At 41.1% G+C, this 21,478-nt stretch overlaps 1 protein-coding gene across 2 annotated transcripts in view; it reads left to right on the forward strand.

The window, feature by feature from the left end:
* Positions 1 to 21,478, forward strand: part of LOC126259900 (cilia- and flagella-associated protein 36) — a 140,474-nt gene that overhangs the window by 110,901 nt on the left and 8,095 nt on the right. The window contains exons 3-6 of one of the 2 annotated variants that reach the window (XM_049956982.1): positions 3,085 to 3,189; positions 3,285 to 3,481; positions 12,787 to 12,941; positions 13,013 to 13,083. In XM_049956982.1, the coding sequence (XP_049812939.1) occupies positions 3,085 to 3,189; positions 3,285 to 3,481; positions 12,787 to 12,941; positions 13,013 to 13,083 (528 nt within the window). The remainder of the gene's footprint in view (positions 1 to 3,084; positions 3,190 to 3,284; positions 3,482 to 12,786; positions 12,942 to 13,012; positions 13,084 to 21,478) is intronic. The other variant, XM_049956983.1, reaches the window with a different exon arrangement.

The raw sequence follows: 21,478 nt of genomic DNA on the forward strand, positions 1-21,478 counted from the left end.
ATCCGACTTAAGTGATCAATCTCAGGTTACAGAAGTCAGACACAGACACGATAACACTATACACAGCTACCTTTTAGTGCCATCTTCACATGGTGTACCACAGGGCTCTATCCAGGACCATTTCTTTTTCTAGTATGCATTAATAATCTACTCTCATGTGTTAATAATCTTCCCTCGTGCGTAAAGAATGCAGAAGCAGTACTATTTTCAGATGAGACCAGTCTCCTTATTATGCGAAAAATAGTAAAGATCTTACCATTGCTGAAGGTGTCATCACAGATGAAGTTCCAATGGCTCTATAGAAACAGGCTCGTCTTAAAACCACAAAAAACTTTCAGCCCCACCAAAATCAATATACTGAAAAGCCACCGATTCACATTAACAACCACAGAATTCAGAATGTCTCTGTGGCAAAGTTTTTATGCGTTTGCGTGTAAGCAGTGAAGCTCTCGCATAACATCCTTAAACTACCAACTCTCTAAATTAACATATGTAATCAAAGTACTATAGAGAAATAAAACTCTTGAAACAGTAAAAGCGTGTATTTTTATCGGATACACTCACTATTAAGATATGGTGTTATCTTTTGGGAAAATTTTCCTCCTGCTATAACAACATTCAGAAAACAAAAAAGAATAATCCGAATAACATAAAAAGCAACAACGGAAGTTCCTGTAAGCCTTCTTCAGAGATTTAAATAGTCTCCCTCGTCCTTGTATTTATAGACTAGAGATTGTGCTCTTTGTAAAAAAGAGTATGACGAAGAAAGAGAATCTCTTTATCCAAAACACTGCTGTGCATGAGCAACATACTAGGGTAAGGAAAATATCAATGTAAATTATTCCAGCAAAAGTCTATCTCAAAATTGTGCTTCTCTCTCTGGTACAGCAATTTACAATAAGCTGCCAGAAACTACTAAGAATACCAAACACATAAATGCACTCAAAAAAGATGCAAAATTTTTTTATTTAAGAATTTTTTTTACAGTTTGTCAGATTATATGAGTAACAAACTTTTGCCTAATACTGTTATACTGTAAAATATGTCTATCGTCTGTAATACATTGCATGTATATAAGATTTACCGCACCAATAAATAAATAAATATCACTTGAATCTAAGGATCTTAGTCATGTCGAATTCTTAAACGACGAACTTAAATAAAATTCGTTTTTGACAAATCATCACAAAAGCGAACAGCTTGCGTCGTACTACGAGAGTCATTCAATAACTAACGAGATAAATTAGTCTGGACAAAAAAGCGTTTATTATTACAAAACAACGCTTTTTCTACTTTTCAACATATCACCTTGAACATTTATGCACTTGTTCCAATGAGCTACAAGCTTTTTTATTCCATTTCCCCAGTCACACGGCGGTCGGCACGAATAACGTCATCAGTTCCACTTTCAAGTGACCGAGTTGAAACTGCAACTGGTCGGCCAGAACGGTGTTCGTCAGTCACTGAGTCGAGACCATTTTTGAACTTCTCTACCCACATGTAAAAACTTGCACGATTCATACAACCTTCACCATAAGTTTTAGGCATTCTACAGTAAATAGGCACTAGTTTCTCGCCTTCAGCAAGTAAAAAACGAATAACAGAACGTTGTTCAACTCGCCATCTTGAAATGTATTTTTGAGGTTATAAAGAAAACAATTTTGATATATCAGTTGGTCAGGGCTCATTCCAGTGATTCCAACTTAAAGCCATAAAAGTACTAAACATGCCCTACTAACATTTTTTTCTCCAGACCAATTGGTCTCTTTAATTATTGAGTGACCCTCGTATAACTGAACAATTTCCCTTTTGATACGATATGGATTCATGATTTAATTAGTTTATTATTAAAATAAGTTCCATAAAAACGAGAGCGATCGTAATAGTATGCAAAATAGGCAACCAAGTTACTAAGGCCAATCCCTTCAAATTATACTATATCTGTCTACTTAATTTTATCACCCTTGGGTAACGTCAAATGTCAAATATTTGCAGTTTCTTATACGAAGAGTTCATGTGATCTGTATTTTACTTCCATACATTGCTGAGATTCAGATATGCTTTTCCAGGAATCTCTTCCTCAACTCCGAATTAATATTTGATACCAACGTATGTCTTTGCCGGCGCCTTCGCCTGCTCCTGCTTATGATGTCTCATTTCCTCCAGCCATATTTTCTAACCTCAATTCCTAGATAGGAGAACATTACCGTTTCTCCTTCTACTGACGCTTTCCCAACCCTGATGTTAAGAGCGCCACACTTCTCCTTACTGGTTACGCTTTTACGTCTTTGTTTCGCTTACAGATAATCCACTTCAAGTATCTAATATTCCGCATTCCTATCCCAACAATGCCAGTTTCGTTTTTCCTGATAACAACATCCTTCTGAGTAGTCCTCGCCCGGAGATCCAAACTGGGGACTATTTTATTTCAGCATATTTTTCACAAGATGATGCTACCATCGTTTAACCATACAGTGGAGCAGCATGCTCAGGGGAAAAATGACGTCTCTAGTTTCTCCTTGCTTTACCCCTCCGTAGCAAAACCACGTTGACTGAAGCTGCAGCACCATATCAGTCAATCATTTTTTATATATATTGCAGTTAAGTCAACAAAGTAAAGCAGAACCTCACACATCTAAAACATTACGTGAAAATGACATAGTACAAAGAGAAAACACACTTAAAAACGGGAATCATTTCTCAAAACGCGTCGTGCAAAATATTAGTAAAAGAAAATCGTGACTTGTAGCAGAAAACTTATCTGTAAAAAAAAAAAAACCTCCGTTTTCACAGTCGCAGGCTTTCAAAAAGCCATTAAAGAACAAAATCAGAAAAGACTTTTTTTAAGTTGTTATAATGGCTGCTAACCCACACATAAGAATGACCATTAATCTATTTCAAGCGTGATCAACCAGAAATAACATCGATAAAGTATGCATACAACTATAGTCCCACTGTAGGTAACTGTATTTACCTTTATACTTCTTTAGGACGAACTATCAAAATAATGGAAACTAATTCATTTCTATAATTGTGTAGCTAGTAATTTATATAAAGTGAAATTAGCTAACTGTGTGCTTTCAGGTAGATGTTATGCTCCAAAGTCACATGGAAGATATTGGTATTACTCCAGAACAATTCGAAGAAGCTTGCGGTCAGAGGAATATCGGAAAAGTGAACTTCCACGAGGTCTGAGCTTCGTAAAGAAAAGTAACTCTCAAATAATATATACAATCATAATGTAGATCTGTAAGATGGAAGAGACGTTCACGTTTCTGTTTTAGAGCCTTTTTGAACAAGTGTGGGCTGCCAACGATTACGAAATCTTCAAACGAATGATGATACAGAAGAATTTGGAGTTACAATTACAAGCATTGGAGATGATTCAGCAAAAATATGGCATCACTCCACAATCGTATTTACCCGATGACGAAACAAAATTGCCTGCAGAAGAAGCACAAATCATGGAAGAGGTTTTGAAGTAAGTGTTCCGATGGGTTTCTTGTCTTCTTAATTCTGGCTCTAATTTTCATTTTTTATGACAATCCTAAATGTTACTTTAACGGTACTGTGTTACTCCATGGCAGCATATCGTAAGGCTTTTCAGTGTTAGAGTCACCTTTAATTATATATTGAAGTATCGGTTGCCTTAAATAGCAAAACTTAAAAATATTTCTATTACATCTAGTGAACAAATGTAATAAGCTTATAAAATATTCATGATCATATTATGAAGTATAGACAGGCTATTGTAATGAGGAGGTGACATGGACCAGGATAAGTATGTCCAGCTTCCAGTATAATAGAAGAAACGTCAGTAAATTTGATTTACATGTTGCCTCTCTTCCTAAGTTACAGTTTTGCAACTAATATATTCGATTTTAATTATGCGTATGATTTTTTAATAAAAAGTGTATTAATTTACAAATAACAGAGCTCCTCCTGGAACCATACAACAGTAAAACAAACTTGACGGGTATCAATAATAACTTTGTTACATCTCATCAAAGACCTTCTTAACATCAGAAAGGAAGATTAGAGTTTAATGTTCTGACGACTACACTGCACGAAGATGACGTGCTACAGACGCGAAATTTAACCGACAGGAATAAGATGCTGTGAAACGCACATGATTAGCTTTTCAGAGCATTCGCACAAGGTTGGCGCTGGTGGCGACACCTACAACGTGCTGACATGAGGAACGTTTCCAACCGATTTCTCATACACAAACAGCAGTTGACCGGCGTTGCCTGATGAAACGTTGTTGTGATGTCTCGTGTGAGGAGGAGAAACGAGTACCATCCCGTTTCCGACTTTGATAAAGGTCGCATTGTAGCCTATAGTGAGTGCGGTTTATCGTATCGCGACATTACTGCTCGCGTTGGTCTAGATCCAATGACTGTTAGCAGAATATGAAATCGATAGGTTCAGGAGGGTAATACGGGACGCAGTGCTGGATCCCAACGGCCTCGTATCACTAGCAGTCGAGATGACAGGCATCTTATCCGCATGGCTGTAACGGATCGTGCAGCCACGTCTCGATCCCTGAGTCAACAGATGGGGACGTTTGCAAGACAACAACCACATGCAGGAACAGTTCGACGACGTTTGCTGCAGCATGGACTATCAGCTCGGAGACCATGGCTGCGGTTACCCTTGACGCTGCATCACAGACCGGAGCGCCTGCGATGGTGTACTCAACATCGAACCTCAGTGCACCAATGGCAAAACGTCATTTTTTCGGATGAATCCAGGTTCTGTTTACAGCATCATGATGGTCGCATCCGTGTTTGGCGACATCGCGGTGAACGCACATTGGAAGCATGTACTCATCCTCGCCATACTGGCGTATCACCTGGCGTGATGGTATGGGGTGCCACTGGTTACACGTCTCGGTCACCTCTTGTTCGCATTGACGGCACTTTGAAAAGTGGACGTTACATTTCAGATGTGTTACGACCCGTAGCTCTATCCTTCATTCAATCCCTGCGAAACCCTACATTTCAGCAGGATAATGCACGACCTCATGTTGCAGGTCCTGTAGGGGCCTTTCTGGATACAGAAAATGTTCGACTGCTGCCCTGGCCAGCACATTCTCCATATCTTTCACCAATTGAAAACGCCGGTCAATGGTGGCCGAGTAACTGGCTCGTCACAATATGCCAGTCACTACTCTTGATGAACTGTGGTATCGTGTTGAAGCTGCATGGGCAGCTATACTTGTACACGCCATCCCAGCTCTGTTTGACTCAATGCCCAGGCGTATCAGGGCCGTTATTGCGGCCAGAGGTGGTTGTTCTGGGTACTGATTTCTCAGTATCTATGCACCCAAATTGCGTGAAAGTGTAATCACATGTCAGTTCTAGTATAATATATTTGTCCAATGAATACCCGTTTATCATCTGCATTTCTTATTGGTGTAGCAATTTTAATGGCCAGTAGTGTAGATGGTAGTGGTGGTGGTGGTGTGTTGGGACTTATGGGCGCTCAACATCGAGGTCATCAGCGCCCTGACACACATTAAAAGGAACGAATGTGGACAAACCTAAGAAAACTAAAGCACACACTCAAAGAAAGCAGGAAAAGAAGGAAAATGCTACATACAACTAGATAGAACACAAAATCGGGTTTGATAAGGACACTGAAGTAAATCAGCATTGCAATTTCCAAACAGCCATCTCCGCATTTTGCTGAAGCGAAGTGGTCGAAATAACAGACACCACTTTTTGATGCAGCAGCTGCATGCTTACTGAGTTGATAAAAGCCATGGGATATCTCATGACATCGTGCCGGACTTACTTTTGCCCCTCGTAGTGCAGCAACTCGACGTGGCGTGGTCTCCACAAGTCGTTGGAAGTCCCCTGCATAAATATTGAGAGATGCTGCCTCTACAGCAGTTTATATTGCGGAAGTGATGGCCGTGCAAGATTTTGTGCACGATCCAACCTCTTGATTATGCCGCATAAATGTTCTATGGCATTCATGTCCGGCGAGCTGGGTGGCCAAATCATCTGTTCGAACTGTCCAGATTGTTCTTCAAACCAATCGCAAACAATTGTGGCTCGGTGGCATGACACATTGTCATCCATAAGAATTCGCCCGCTGTTTGGGAATATGAAGTCCGTGAAAGGCTGCAAATTACGAACGGTCTCCAAGTAGCCGAACATAGCCATTTCAAGTCAATGATCGGTTCAGTTTGACCAGAGGACCCTGTCCATTCTATTTAAAACGCATTATGGAGCCACCAAAAGCTTGCAAAGTGCCGTGTTGAAAACTTGCGTCCATAGCTTCGTGGGGTCTGAGCCACCTTCGAACCCTACCATCAGCTGTTACCAGCTCAAACTGAGACTCATCTGACCAGGCCATGGCTGTCCAGCCGTCTAGGGCCCGACCGATATGGTCACGAGTCCAGAAAAGGCGCTGAAGGAGATGTGCTGTTAGCAGAGTCACTCGAGTCGGTCGTCTGCTGCCATAATCCAATGACGCCAGATTTCGCCGCACTGTCCTAACGGATACGCTCGTCGTACGTCCCACGTTGATTTCAGCAGTTATTTCCAGCAGTGTTGCTTGTCTATTAGCACTAACGCCGGCCGGAGTGGCCGAGCGGTTAAAGGCGCTACAGTCTGGAACCGCACGACCACTACGGTCGCAGGTTCGAATCCTGCCTCGGGCATGGATATGTGTGATGTCCTTAGGTTAGTTAGGTTTAAGTAGTTCTAAGTTCTAGGGGACTGATGACCACAGCAGTTGAGTCCCATAGTGCTCAGAGCCATTTGAACCATATTAGCACTAACAATTCTACGCAAACGTCGCTGCTCTCGGTCGTAAAGTGAAGGCCGGCGAACACTGCGTAGCCAGTGGTGAGGGGTAATGCCTGAACTTGGTATTCTCGCCACACTGTTGGCACTATGGGTCTTGGAACGTTGAATTACTTAACGATTTCCGAAATGGAATGTCCCTGCGTCTAGCTCCAAGTACCATTCCACAGTGAAAGTCTGTTAATTCCCGTCGTGAGGCCACATCACTTCGCAAACTTTTGCACGAGTCACCTGAGTACAAATGACGGTCCCACTAATGCACTGCTATTTTATATTTTGTGTACGCGATATTACCGCTATCTGTATACGTGCAATTCGCTATCTCGTGACTTTGTCACTTACGTGTATATACAGTATGATGTAAGAGAAATTCAGACATCACCTGTAGTCGGGCACTGAAATAAATCCGATGGCGCAAGTGAAAATTTGTGCCAGACCGAGACTCGAACTCGGATCTCTCGCTTTACGCAACCGGTCACCTTAACCACTTCGGCTATCCAAGCAAGCTTTCCGTCCATTCCAAATTCTCAACTGTCGCAAACTACAAGTATAGCGTCCACTGTCCATTATCCTCATTGCCCACAGCTTCCATCTGACTCCCACAAGAGTGCAGAGGAAGTGCGCCTCCGCAGTGGACATATCGTTTTTTTTTTTTTTTTGCTGTCAGATCTGATATATATATACAGGGTGATTCAAAAAGAATACCACAACTTTAAAAATGTGTATTTAATGAAAGAAACATAATATAACCTTCTGTTATACATCATTACAAAGAGTATTTAAAAAGGTTTTTTTTTCACTCAAAAACAAGTTCAGAGATGTTCAATATGGCCCCCTCCAGACACACGAGCAATATCAACCCGATACTCCAACTCGTTCCACACTCTCTGTAGCATATCAGGCGTAACAGTTTGGATAGCTGCTGTTATTTCTCGTTTCAAATCATCAATGGTGGCTGGGAGAGGTGGCCGAAACACCATATCCTTAACATACCCCCATAAGGAAAAATCGCAGGAGTTAAGATCAGGGCTTCTTGGAGGCCAGTGATGAAGTGCTCTGTCACGGGCTGCCTGGCGGCCGATCCATCGCCTCGGGTAGTTGACGTTCAGGTAGTTACGGACAGTTAAGTGCCAATGTGGTGGCGCTCCATCCTGCTGAAATATGAATTGTTGTGCTTCTTGTTCGAGTTCAGGGAACAGCCAATTCACTTCTGCCGTACTCAATAACACAAAAAGCTTTCTGTTGAGCGGTCGCCATCTTAGCATCAACTGACGCTGACGCCTAGTCATCAGCGCCTCAATCGAACAAATGTACAACTAAATGAAACTTTATAGCTCCCTTAATTCGCCGACAGATAGTGCTTAGCTCTGCCTTTTGTCGTTGCAGAGTTTTAAATTCCTAAAGTTGTGGTATTCTTTTTGAATCACCCTGTATATATATATTGTCTGTACTTTCTGAAAGAAAGGTAATATATAATATATATGCGCCTTGACGGTTCTAACAATACCACCACTTGTAAAGTAGGTTAGAAATCAGATTAGTAATGTTGCTCTCGCAGCATATGTTCGCTTTATCGGGCAACAACAAAGTGGTTGACTGTGGATGGTATTGTCAGAATGGAAATAATGAAGTCACTGTAAAAAAATCATTAATTTTGGCACTTATCTTGAATGGATTCCCACGTAGATTTCGTCGAAGTTGTTATGGCTCATCTTATTGATTCTAGGGTGATTCCACTTTGACTGCTAGAAGGTCCAGATCTGGATTTTAGCAATATTTGAAGACCTAACAAATGCGTTTTTCAGGAAATTCATAATGATCAAACAATCCCAGATCAGAACAATGGTATGGTAGAAATAATTTTTGGCTTGGTGTTCACGATCCACATTTTTATTAAACTTCTTGTAAATTCACATATACTTCTTAATTGTCATATCATCAAGAAAACAGTTTCGTATCAATCTTCACATATTTAATTTCCACTTTAACTAAACACAAGACTTTTTACAAAGCGAAATAACAACTTAACTTCTGTAAAGTGAAACAAAGACTGCTCTGTGCGCATTCGCGCCAAAACGGTCACAAAGTCAAAGATTATGACAGTCTCACAGAAATGAATACACACAATAACCATATCACTGCAATATATGGGTACATCGGAGTACCTATACATTAATAAAACCAAATGTGAATATTGTCACAAAAATATGTTTGTTACTTCGCAGAAAAGTAGTACGATATTACAGGTATCGAGAACTGGGGTTGGAGTGCCGTAATGGTCACGTAAATAAAGAACCATTACACGGTGTATAACGATACCTTCAGCGCGGATGCACACTACGTCCGAATGCCTGCGTGAATCAAGCGAAGCTGCGTGCAGTGAGATTGGCGGACATTTGACGATACATGTGAAGTGTGCTGCAAATGGAGAATTTGGGTTGGATGGAAAGCGTGAACGGATAGCCGAAGCGGTTCAGGTGACTGCTCGCGTAAAGCGGGAAATCTGGGGTCGCGTCCCGGTCAGCACAAATTTTCACTGTCGCCATTGGATTCTGGCTGAGGTCTGAATTTCTCTTCTGTATCTAGTTGGGTGGATGGGGATTTGAACCTGAATGCGAGTGAATTGCGTTAGCCACTATGCCACCTCACTCTGTGTCCTTTTAAATCCATACAGACAGAATAGTATATTCCAGGCAGGCGGAGCAACAAAGTGTTGAATGCTATCTAGCAACAAATATTGATTTCAGAGATGCATAATTTAGAACTTCCTACTTGTATATTGGTTATTTTATGTTTTTCTGTCCCACTCAAGCTACTTGTTTTAGTTTAGTACGACTTATTCTTTTCTTTGCCACTCCTCTTGGATCTAAGCATACAAACGGTCGCAGATATGCTGGTGATGGAGAAATTTTTTTAAGCAATTTAACATGAAGAGAAATTTTAGAATGATTCTTCCACGGGTTTTGCACTGCAACTGTAATAGGTATTCATTTCATCTTTGAGTTAGCCTCAATTACTCCAGAAGATATACTAACTTCTGTGAGAATTGTGAATCCGGAAAGAAAGGTCGGAATGAATCCGAATTCTGAGGAAGCATTAAACAGCGTGCCGGTAGTAAGTGATTACGTTTACAGCAAGAGGTTATCCTCTCGAGTATTCAGAAATATCAACATGATGCCAAGGTGAGCCAATGAAGTGGTTTCAAATAAAGCAGTAACGTGAAAGCTAGTACCACCACGGCTTGAGGACATTAAATTGCGGATAAGAAGCATGTGGGTGAATTCTGACTAGGGAAAAATTGTTTCAGCCAATATCGCAACAATAACTATTTATTATTGACGACTGCTCCCGACAGCCGAAACTGTCATCCTATGGTCTTCAAAAATTTTTGGTTATAAATCATATTCAAATATGAATTGATCATTCATGCCACGTCACACGACATTATGTCATTATGCCGCAATGATCATGTAAAAATTCTAAGAAAAATTGAAGTAAGAAACCGGAAAGGAAGGGTGATACACAATATGTGGAAGAACCAAGAGGGGACAATAAGAGTGGAAGACCAAGAAGAAAGTACTTGGATTAAAAGGAGTGTCAGACAGGGCCGTAGTCTTTCTCCCCTACTGTTCAATCTAAACATCAAACAATGACGGAAATAAAAGAAAGGATCAAGAGTGGGCTTAAGATACAGAGAGAAAGCCTACCAATGATAAGCGTCTGCTGATGATATTGCTATTCTTATTGAAGTGAAGACGAATTGCCCGCATCTCGTGGTCGTGTGGTAGCGTTCTCGCTTCCCACGCCCGGGTTCCCGGGTTCGATTCCCGGCGGGGTCAGGGATTTTCTCTGCCTCGTGATGGCTGGGTGTTGTGTGATGTCCTTAGGTTAGTTAGATTTAAGTAGTTCTAAGTTCTAGGGGACTGATGACCATAGATGTTAAGTCCCATAGTGCTCAGAGCCATTTGAACCATTTGAAGACGAATTACAGGATCTGTTCAATGGAATGAACAGTTCAATGAGTACAGAATATGGATTGAAAATAAAGTGGAGAAAACAAAATTAATGAGGAACATAAAAAATGAGAATAGCGAGAAACTTAACGTGAATATCGATGACTACAAAGTAGACGAAGTTGAAAAATTCTGCTACTCTGAAAGCAAAAGTAACCTGTAATGGAGGAAGCAAGGAGGACTAAAAAGCAGACTAGCAAAGGCAAGAAATACATTCCTGACCAAGAGAATCTGCTATTATCCAACATGGCCTTAATTTGAGGAGGCTCAAATGGTTCAAATGGCTCTAAGCACTATGGGACTTACCATCTGAGGTCATCAGTCCCAAAGACTTAGAACTACTTAAACCTAACTAACCTAAGGACATCACACACATACATGCCCGAGGCAGGAATCGAACCTGCGACCGCAGCAGCAGCGCGGCCACAGTGGCTGGCAATTTGAGGAGGAAATTTTGAGAATGTACGTTTGGAGCTTAGCATTGTGTGTTAGTGAAACATGCACTGTGGGGAGCCGAAAAAGAAGTGAAATCAAAGCGTTTGAGATGTGAGCTACGGAACAATGTGGAAAATTAGGCGGTCTGATAAGGTCGGCGAGGGAAGGAATATATGGAAAGCATTGACAAGACGAAGGAACAGGATGGTAGGAGATCTGTTAAGACACTAAGGAATAACTTCCATGGTACTGGAGGGCGCTGTAGAGGGTAAGAAATGTATAAAAACACAGGAACTGTAAACATCCAGCGAATAATTGAGGACATAGGTTGCAAGTGCTACTCTGAAATGAAATGGATGGCACAGGAATGTACATAAATGATCTTTTGAATAGGATGGATATCAATGTGCGGCTGTTTGCTGATGATGCTGTGGTGTACGGGAAGGTGTCGTCGTTGGTGACTGTAGGAGGATACAAGATGACTTGGGCAGGATTTTTAACTGATGTAAAGAAAGGCAACTAACTCTAAATATAGATAAATGTAAATTAATACAGATGAATAGTAAAAAGAATCCCGTAATGTTTGAATACTCCATTAGTAGCGTAGCGCTTGACACAGTCACGTCGATTAAATATTTGGCGTAACATTGCAGGGCGATATGAAGTGGGACAAGCATGTAATGGCAGTTGTGGGGAAGGCGGATAGTCGTCTTCGGTTCATTGGTAGAATTTTGGGAAGATGTGGTTCATCTGTAAAGGAGACCGCTTATAAAACACTAATACGACCTATTGTTGAGTACTGCTCGAGCGTTTGGGATCCCTTTCAGGTCGGATTGAGGGAGGACATAGAAGAAATTCAGAGGCGGGCTGCTAGATTTGTTACTGGTAGATTTGATCATCACGCGAGTGTAACGGAAATGCTTCAGGAACTCGGGTGGGAGTCTCTAAAGGAAAGGAGAAGTTCTTTTCGTGAATCGCTACTGAGGAAATTTAGAGAACCAGCATTTGAGGCTGACTGCAGTACAATTTTACTGCCGCCAACTTACATTTCGCGGAAAGGCCACAAAGATAAGATAAGAGAGATTAGGGCTCGTACAGAGGTATATAGGCAGTCATTTTTCCCTCGTTCTGTTTGGGAGTGGAATAGGGGGAGAATATGCTAGTTGTGGTACGAGGTGGATTGCGGAGTATGTATGTAGATGTAGATCGCTGGAGAGGGATAACCAATCTCCTCCAGGCTGTGACGTGGCCGTAGTTAAGTGTCGCTGAGATTTTATTCCTCGTTGTCTGCTACAGCACACTCTAATGCTTGGCAAAATAGAAGGCGTCTGTACCGTCTCTGCCGCTGTGTGCCAGGGATCCTCATCCCCTCCACAATTGATATCACTGTGTCTCACTGTGCGGAGGTAACTTCTGATGCGACACGCACTGCAGCTGCATGCAGTGCTGTGAAATGGTCGTGTGATACCATACACTTCTACTCTTTGCTCCACTACACGAGACACTCACCTTGTCGGCAGGAAGACGGTGGAAGAGTACAAGACGGCCAGCGCCACTGCCGACGAGGGGACGCGCGAGTTGGAGCAGAGCCTCATATCGGAGGAGCGGCAGCGTCTGGAGGCGGAGTGCCGCCGCGAGAAGAGCCTGCTGCAGTCGGCCATCCTGCAGACCGCGGGTACGTGTCGCGCGGGGACACCGACACAGCCGTGTCCTGGCAGTAAACGCTTACGTTCCAATCCTTTTCAGAAGCTGACGCCGAGCTACCAGAGGCGGACCGGGCACCTGCTGACGAAACGATCAGCAATACTGCGGTAGTGGTAAGTGGCCATTGGCGCCGTGCTCTGCCGTCTTCTGGCGAGACCTGTAAGATTAGATTTGATTAGACCCATAAAAGAGGGAATCCTCCTGGGTGTGGAACATGTCAGATAAACACATTACAAAAATGTAATTAGAAAAACTTGAGTTTCATTAATTTTAATGATCCTCAGTCAATATATTTGTTGTTGTGGTCTTCAGTCCTGAAACTGGTTTGATGCAGCTCTCCATGCTACTCTATCCTGTGCAAGCTTCTTCATCTCCCAGTACCTACTGCAGCCTACATCCTTCTGAATCTGCGTAGTGTATTCATCTCTTGGTCTCCCTCTACGATTTTTACCTTCCACGCTGCCCTCCGATACTAAATTGGTGATCCCTTGATGTCTCAGAACATGTCCTACCAACCGATCCCTTCTTCTACTCAACTTGTACCATAAATTTTTCTTCTCCCCAATTCTATTCACTACCTCCTCATTAGTTATGTGATCTACCCATCTACTCTTCAGCATTCTTCTGTAGCACCAGATTTCGAAAGCTTCTATTCTCTTCTTGTCCAAACTATTTATCGTCCACGTTTCAATTCCATACATGGTTACACTCCATACAAATACTTTCAGAAATGACTTCCTAACACTTAAATCAATACTCGATGTTAACAAATTTCTCTTCTTCAGAAACGCTTTCCTTGCCATTGCCAGTCTACATTTTATATCCTCTCTACTTCGACCATTATCAGTTATTTTGCTCCGCAAATAGCAAAACTCCTTTACTACTTTAAGTGTCTCATTTCCTAATCTAATTCCCTTAGCATCACCCGACTTAATTAGACTACATTCCATTATCCTTGTTTTGCTTTGTTGATGTTCAGCTTATATCCTCCTTTCAAGACACTGTCCATTTCGTTCAACTGCTCTTCCAAGTCCTTTGCTGTTTCTGAAAGAATTACAGTGTCATCAGCGAATCTCAAAGTTTTTATTTCTTCTCCATGGATTTTAATACCTACTCCGAACTTTTCTTTTGTTTCCTTTACTGCTTGCTCAATATACAGATTGAATAGCATCGGGGAGAGGCTCACTCCCTTCCCAAACGCTGCTTCCCTTTCATGTCCCTCGACTCTTATAACTGCCCTCTGGTTTTTGTACAATTGTAAATAGCCTTTCGCTCCCTGTATTTTACCCCTGCCACCTTCGGAATTTGAGAGTATTCCAGTCAACATTGTCAAAAGCTTTCTCTAAGTCTACAAATGGTAGAAACGTAGGTTTGCCTTTCCTTAATCTTTCTTCTAAGATAAGTCGTAGGGTCAGTATTGCCTCACGTGTTCCAACATTTCTACGGAATCCAAACTGATCATCATCGAGGTTGGCTTCTACCAGTTTTTCCATTCGTCTGTAAAGAATTCGCGTTAGTATTTTGCAGCAGTGGCTTATGAAACTGATAGTTCGGTAATTTTCACATCTGTCAATACCTGATTTCTTTGGGATTGGAATTATTATATTCTTCTTGAAGTCTAAGGGAATTTCCCCTGTCTCATACATCTTGCTCACCAGATGGTAGAATTTTGTCAGGACTGGCTCTCCCAAGGCTGTCTGTAGTTCTAATGGAATGTTGTCTACTCCCGGGGCCTTGTTTCGACTTAGGTCTTTCAGTGCTCTGTCAAACTCTTCACACAGTATCATATCTCCCATTTCATCTTCTTCTACATCGTCTCCCATTTCCATAATATTGTCCTCGAGAACATAGCCCTTGTATAGACCCTCTATATACTCCTTCCACCGTTCTGCTTTCCCTTCTTTGCTTAGAACTGGTTTTCCATCTGAGCTCTTGATATTCATGCAATTGGTTCTCTTTTCTCAGTCAATAAACAGTAAAATTATGTACATGAATTATATTTAAACTTCTAATATTTACAGGTTTAATACTTACTTCTGCTTTCATTAAATCCATCATTCAGACATTTGCTAGTTTCTTGGCTATTACAGCCAAGTATTGTCAAAAATTAAAGTAAGTTATTCATTTCAGTGACCCTCAGTTAAGAACAGTCAGATTATGTACAAGATTTAAAATTAAACTTCCACTATTTGCAGACTTAAGACTTACATCTGCTTTCCATACATCCATCATTGATGCAGTAGGTAGTCACTTGGCTGTTACAACCAAGTATTGCCAAAAATTAAAGTATAATAAATTTTCATTAAAATGGTCTACTGCACTTGTTGAGAAACTCATGGATGCAACAGGAGTTGGCCACCAAAAATTCTTTTGGATTATGTTTAAATTGTGCTTTGTCTGAAACTAAACTCTTAATGGTTCCTAGTAACTTATTGAAAATATGCGTTGCTGAATACTGGACTCCTTTCTGGGCAAGAGTAAGTGATTTTAAATCTTTATGTTTATTGTTCTTATTCCTAGTATTGATACTGTGTACTAAGCAGTTCGTTGGAAAAAGACATGTATTATTTACAACAAACTTCATTAAGGAATAAATATACCGAGAAGCTGTGGTTAATATGCCCAATTCTTTGAATAGGTTTCGACATGATGTTGCTGGATTTACACTACTCATTTCTCTTATTATACGCTTCTTTACTCTAAAAATTTTTTCTCTGTTTGTGGAGTTACCCCAAAATATGATACCATATGACATAATGGAGTAAAAATAAGGAAAATATGCCAGTTTTTTGTATTTATGCGTCCTATGTCTGACATCATTCGCATTGCAAACACAGACTTGTTTAGGCACTTTAGTAGTTCGTTAATATGTTGCTCCCAACTGAATTTATTATCAAGTTGTAATCCCAGGAATGTTACACTCTCAACTTCTCCTATTTCCACATCATCATATTTTATACACACACCAGAAGGAAATCTCTTGGAAGTTCTGAACTGCATATAATGGGTCTTTTCAAAGTTTAATGACAGTGAATTGGCTATGAACCACTTATTAATATCAGTAAAAATTTGATTAGCTGCCCTTTCTAAATTTATATTTGATTTACTATTTATTGCAATGTTTGTATCATCTGAAAATAAAACAAACTTGGCATCTGCTAACGTAAAAGATTACATGTCATTAATATACAGAAGAAACAGTAGTGGACCTAGTATGGAACCTTGGGGAACACCACATGTAATTTCTTCCCAGTCAGATGATGTCTGGTTGCTTGCTGCTGATGTGTTATGTAATGACACCCTTTGTTTTCTATTAGTAAGATATGATTGATACCACTTTGCAGCACTATCAGTGACGCCATAATATTTTAATTTACTTAAAAGAATGCTGTGATTCATACAGCCAGCCGGAGTGGCTGTGCGGTTGTAGGCGCTGCAGTCTGGAACCGAGCGACCGCTATGGTCGTAGGTTCGAATCCTGCCTCGGGCATGGATGTGTGTGATGTCCTTAGGTTAGTTAGGTTTAATTAGTTCTAAGTTCTAGGCGACTGATGACCTCAGAAGTTAAGTTGCATAGTGCTCAGAGCCATTTGAACCATTTTTTGTGATTCACACAATCAAACACCTTTGACAGTTCACAGAATATGCCAGTTGCCTCTAATTTTCTGTCCAATGAATTAAGGACATTTTTGCTGTAAGTGTAAATAGCTTTCTCAATATCAGAACCCTTAAGAAACCCAAACTGTGACTTTGACAGTATGTTATTTTCACTGAGGTGCTTAAGTAGACGCTTGAACGTAATCTTTTCAAAGATTTTTGAAAAAGCTGGCAAAAGTGAGATCGGTCGGTAATTTGACGGCATTTCTTTGTCCCCTTTCTTGTGGAGAGGTATAGCTTCACATGAAAGCGGACAAAGAAATGCCGTCAAATTACCGACCGTAATTGTTAGGATATCCAGCACTAATGGAATAAAAAAATCACTCATATTCGCTAATAAGCTCACGGTTAAAATACACCATCTGCTCAAACGCATATGGACCTGTGTAAACAGAATTTAATGTCGGGACTTGGAATAGACAGTGTATTGAAACTGGCTACTTGGAATCTCCACAATCTCAAAGATAAAGAACTAGAACTAAAAAATGAACTAAATTTACAAAATATTGAGATGGCCGAAATCAAAATGAAATCGAGAGGTTCCACTACATTAAATGGGTATCACATTATTTACAGCGGAATCCCTCAAAAGGAAAGGCCCCATGCTGAAGTTGCTGCTCTATGTCACAAGACTTTAACAAACAAACTACAGTCTCACACCGTCATCGGTGAATTGTGCTCAGCATAAAGACATCAAGAGGTTATCCATCGGTAATTGTCCTTCCCAGAAGAAGGATGGGATGATAACCCAGAAGAGTTCACGATACCTTGCAAACAACCCTATTTAACATAAACAGTAAGATTGTTTGATAATAGCAGGAGATTTAAATAAAAGGGTGGGTAATACACATGTAGTTAATGTCGTTGATTCAGGAGGGGAAAACGTAATATAATAATGGATATAGGTAGAAGGCGATCTCATTGAATAATGAGGTAAGTATAACAAACACGGTCTTCAGGCATAAACAGATGCACAAATGTAACTGGCCGATTAGAGGCTCTGCCACAATTATAGACTACATAATTTCAAATAATAAGACTTGGTCTTTAGTGCAAGACACAAGAGTCTTCAGAGGTCCACATGCCTCTTCAGATAATTTCTTACTCGTCTCAAAAATAAAACTACTTAAAAATGGAATAAATAATACCTTCTAAGACCACAAAGAACAGTATAAATACACTTTTCGGAACACAAGATGTCATAAAACTACAATAGATTACATTTTTACAAACAGGGATATCCATCCTCAGCCAGTGCTAGATGTTACGATTTAAAACTCTGCCAACGTACGGAGTCATCACAGCCAGCTCTTGGCAAAAATCAGATTGCATGTTGGAAGGCACAAAATTGCTAAAGCACTAACCTTGAAAAAAGAAAAATTTAATAATGAGTCATTATGGAATGAATCTACGAAAATTTTATGTCAGAAGCGATTGTCAGAGAAAATAAAAGAGAAACCCGTTAAGGAGAGGATAACGTAGATCAGCCTGGGAGAAAATTAAAGAAAGTACTGATGCAGCAGCTCAAGAAGTCGTGGGTACAAGTATTAGAAGGCAAGAGAGGAAAACAAACGGAACACCATGATTTTGCTAAAATGTTGAAGAAATTTGTAAAAAGAGAGGTGTAACTATTTGTAATATGAAACACACAAAACATAAGAGTCTTATGAAGATTACAAAAACAAACTCATAATGAGACAAAATCGCTAGTGAATCGTTTTAAACAGGAACACTGGGAAACCTTTTCTAAAAATTTAGATCATGACTTCTGTGGGTTGCAGAAACAAATTTGGCGAATGAGACTACAGTAGAGGAAACAGTTAGTTATACGAAATTTTGAAAGTGAACGACGTAAATTAGGAATCATGGGTTAAACAGTTAACAAAGTTGTATAAAGGTAAAAAGTCACAAGCAGACTAAGAGAGATCAGATATCAGTATACAAGTAAATGATGATGTAATTGTTTCACACGCAGAGGTAGAAGAATCTTTAAATCTGTGGAAAAATAGGAAGTTTTTCCATTCGTCTGTAAAGAATTCATGTTAGTATTTTGCAGCCATGACATTAAAATGATAGTGTGATAATTTTCACACCTGTCAACACTTGCTTTCTTTGGGATTGGAATTATTATACTCTTCTTGAAGTCTGAGGGTATATCGCCTGTCTCATACATCATGCTCACCAGATGGTAGAGTTTTGTCAGGGCTGGCTCTCCCAAGGCCTTCAGTAGTTCTAATGGAATGTTGTCTACTTCCGGGGCCTTGTTTCGACTTAGGTCTTAAAGTGCTCTGTCAAACTCTTCTCGCAGTATCATATCTCCCATTTCATCTTCATCCACATTCTCTTCCATTTCCTTAATATTCTCCTCATGAACAGCGACCTTGTATAGACCCTCTATATGCTCCTTCCCTTCCACCTTTCTGCTTTCCCTTCTTTGCTTAGAACTGGTTTTCCATCTGAGCTCTTGATATTCATGCAAGTGGTTCTCTTTTCTCCAAAGGTTTCTTTAATTTTCCTGTAGGCAGTATATATTTTACCCCTAGTGATATACGCCTCTACATTCTTACATTTATCCTCTAGCCATCCCTGCTTAGCCATTTTCCACTTCCTGTCGATCTCATTTTTGAGACGTTTGTATTCCTTTGTGCCTGCTTCATGTACTGCATATTTGTATTTTCTCCTTTCATTAATTAAATTCAGTATCTCCTCTGTCACCCAAGGATTTCTATTAGCCCTCGTCTTTATACCTACTTGATCCTCAGCTGCCTACACTATTCCATCCCTCAAATCTACCCATTCTTCTTCTACTGTATTTCTTTCCTCATTCCTGTCAATCGTTCCCTAATACTCTCCCTGAAACACTCTACAACCTCTGGTTCTGTCAGTTTATCCAGGTCCCATCTCCTTAAATTCCCACCTTTTTGTAGTTCCTTTAGTTTTAATCTACAGTTCATAACCAATAGATTGTGGTCAGAGTCCACTCCTGTTAACTCAGACACTGCTCTGATTGTTAAACGGCGATCTTGTCGAACAAGTTTACCGATTTTTTCAATGTTTGCATCAGTTTTTGCTGACAATGGTCTGCCAGTGCGAGTGTCACCACTGGTGTCTTCGCGGCCATCTTTAAATCGTTTAAACCACTCAAACACTTGTGTTCGCGATAAACAATCATCGCCGTACACTTGTTGTAACATTACAAACGTTTCACTTGCAGATTTTCCTAGTTTGAAACAAAATTTGATGTTAACACGCTGTTCTTTCTGTACACTCAACATTTTCCGACGCACAGACAAAACGTCAACTACTTACAACAGACGCCACGGGCAGACTGAGTGCAGGAGGCAGATGAAACTCGAGCAGTAGGCGGAGCGAGAGTCACGTGACAGGCCACGCGACTTTCAGCCTTATTGCATTCGTTTTATTGTTTCACCAGTACTAGTCCGGTTTTTTTCTAGCCAGACCTCGTATAATGGAAGAGAACCCCTTCAGGGAGTCCGAAATATAAAGCTTTGTTTCAAATTTTTTTCTTTACACTTTATCGTAAAGAAGAAGAAGAAGAAGTAATTTTTGGTTGGCCACTTCAGTTAATATAGTTGCTACGAAGTTTGCATCATCTTAATTAATTTGGCACAATAATTGGTTTTGTTGTTAAGTCTCTGTGCCATAGGAAAACTCTAATTCTGGCAGAAGCCACAACATTGAAAAAAGGAAAAAAGAAAGATTTTTCCAAGAAACGTTTGATTTATTCTGTTATTAGGATGTTGGACACTTTATTAATAAAAGAGGATTTATTTAGTTTCTATTTCAATTTAAGATTGAAGAATTTATGCTGTAATTTTACGGTACAAGGGAAGAATATTAAAGGCACCGAAGCCAGGCCGAGAAGGCAGAATATTGGCGAGAGTGAGGACGAGTTAAAGGGGGAAAACTGCACCTGTGGTCTACTGATCAAAATCTCCTGGGTCCTGCGTTCGAACTTCACCACTGTTTAAATACACACACATACACATTATAAAAACGTACGTGTGTGTGCGTGTGTATATGTACACTCCTGGAAATGGAAAAAAGAACACATTGACACCGGTGTGTCAGACCCACCATACTTGCTCCGGACACTGCGAGAGGGCTGTACAAGCAATGATCACACGCACGGCACAGCGGACACACCAGGAACCGCGGTGTTGGCCGTCGAATGGCGCTAGCTGCGCAGCATTTGTGTACCGCCGCCGTCAGTGTCAGCCAGTTTGCCGTGGCATACGGAGCTCCATCGCAGTCTTTAACACTGGTAGCATGCCACGACAGCGTGGACGTGAACCGTATGTGCAGTTGACGGACTTTGAGCGAGGGCGTATAGTGGGCATGCGGGAGGCCGGGTGGACGTACCGCCGAATTGCTCAACACGTGGGGCGTGAGGTCTCCACAGTACATCGATGTTGTCGCCAGTGGTCGGCGGAAGGTGCACGTGCCCGTCGACCTGGGACCGGACCGCAGCGACGCACGGATGCACGCCAAGACCGTAGGATCCTACGCAGTGCCGTAGGGGACCGCACCGCCACTTCCCAGCAAATTAGGGACACTGTTGCTCCTGGGGTATCGGCGAGGACCATTCGCAACCGTCTCCATGAAGCTGGGCTACGGTCCCGCACACCGTTAGGCCGTCTTCCGCTCACGCCCCAACATCGTGCAGCCCGCCTCCAGTGGTGTCGCGACAGGCGTGAATGGAGGGACGAATGGAGACGTGTCGTCTTCAGCGATGAGAGTCGCTTCTGCCTTGGTGCCAATGATGGTCGTATGCGTGTTTGGCGCCGTGCAGGTGAGCGCCACAATCAGGACTGCATACGACCGAGGCAC

This window comes from Schistocerca nitens, chromosome 5 (genome assembly GCF_023898315.1).
Source record: "Schistocerca nitens isolate TAMUIC-IGC-003100 chromosome 5, iqSchNite1.1, whole genome shotgun sequence".
Lineage (NCBI taxonomy): Eukaryota > Metazoa > Arthropoda > Insecta > Orthoptera > Acrididae > Schistocerca > Schistocerca nitens.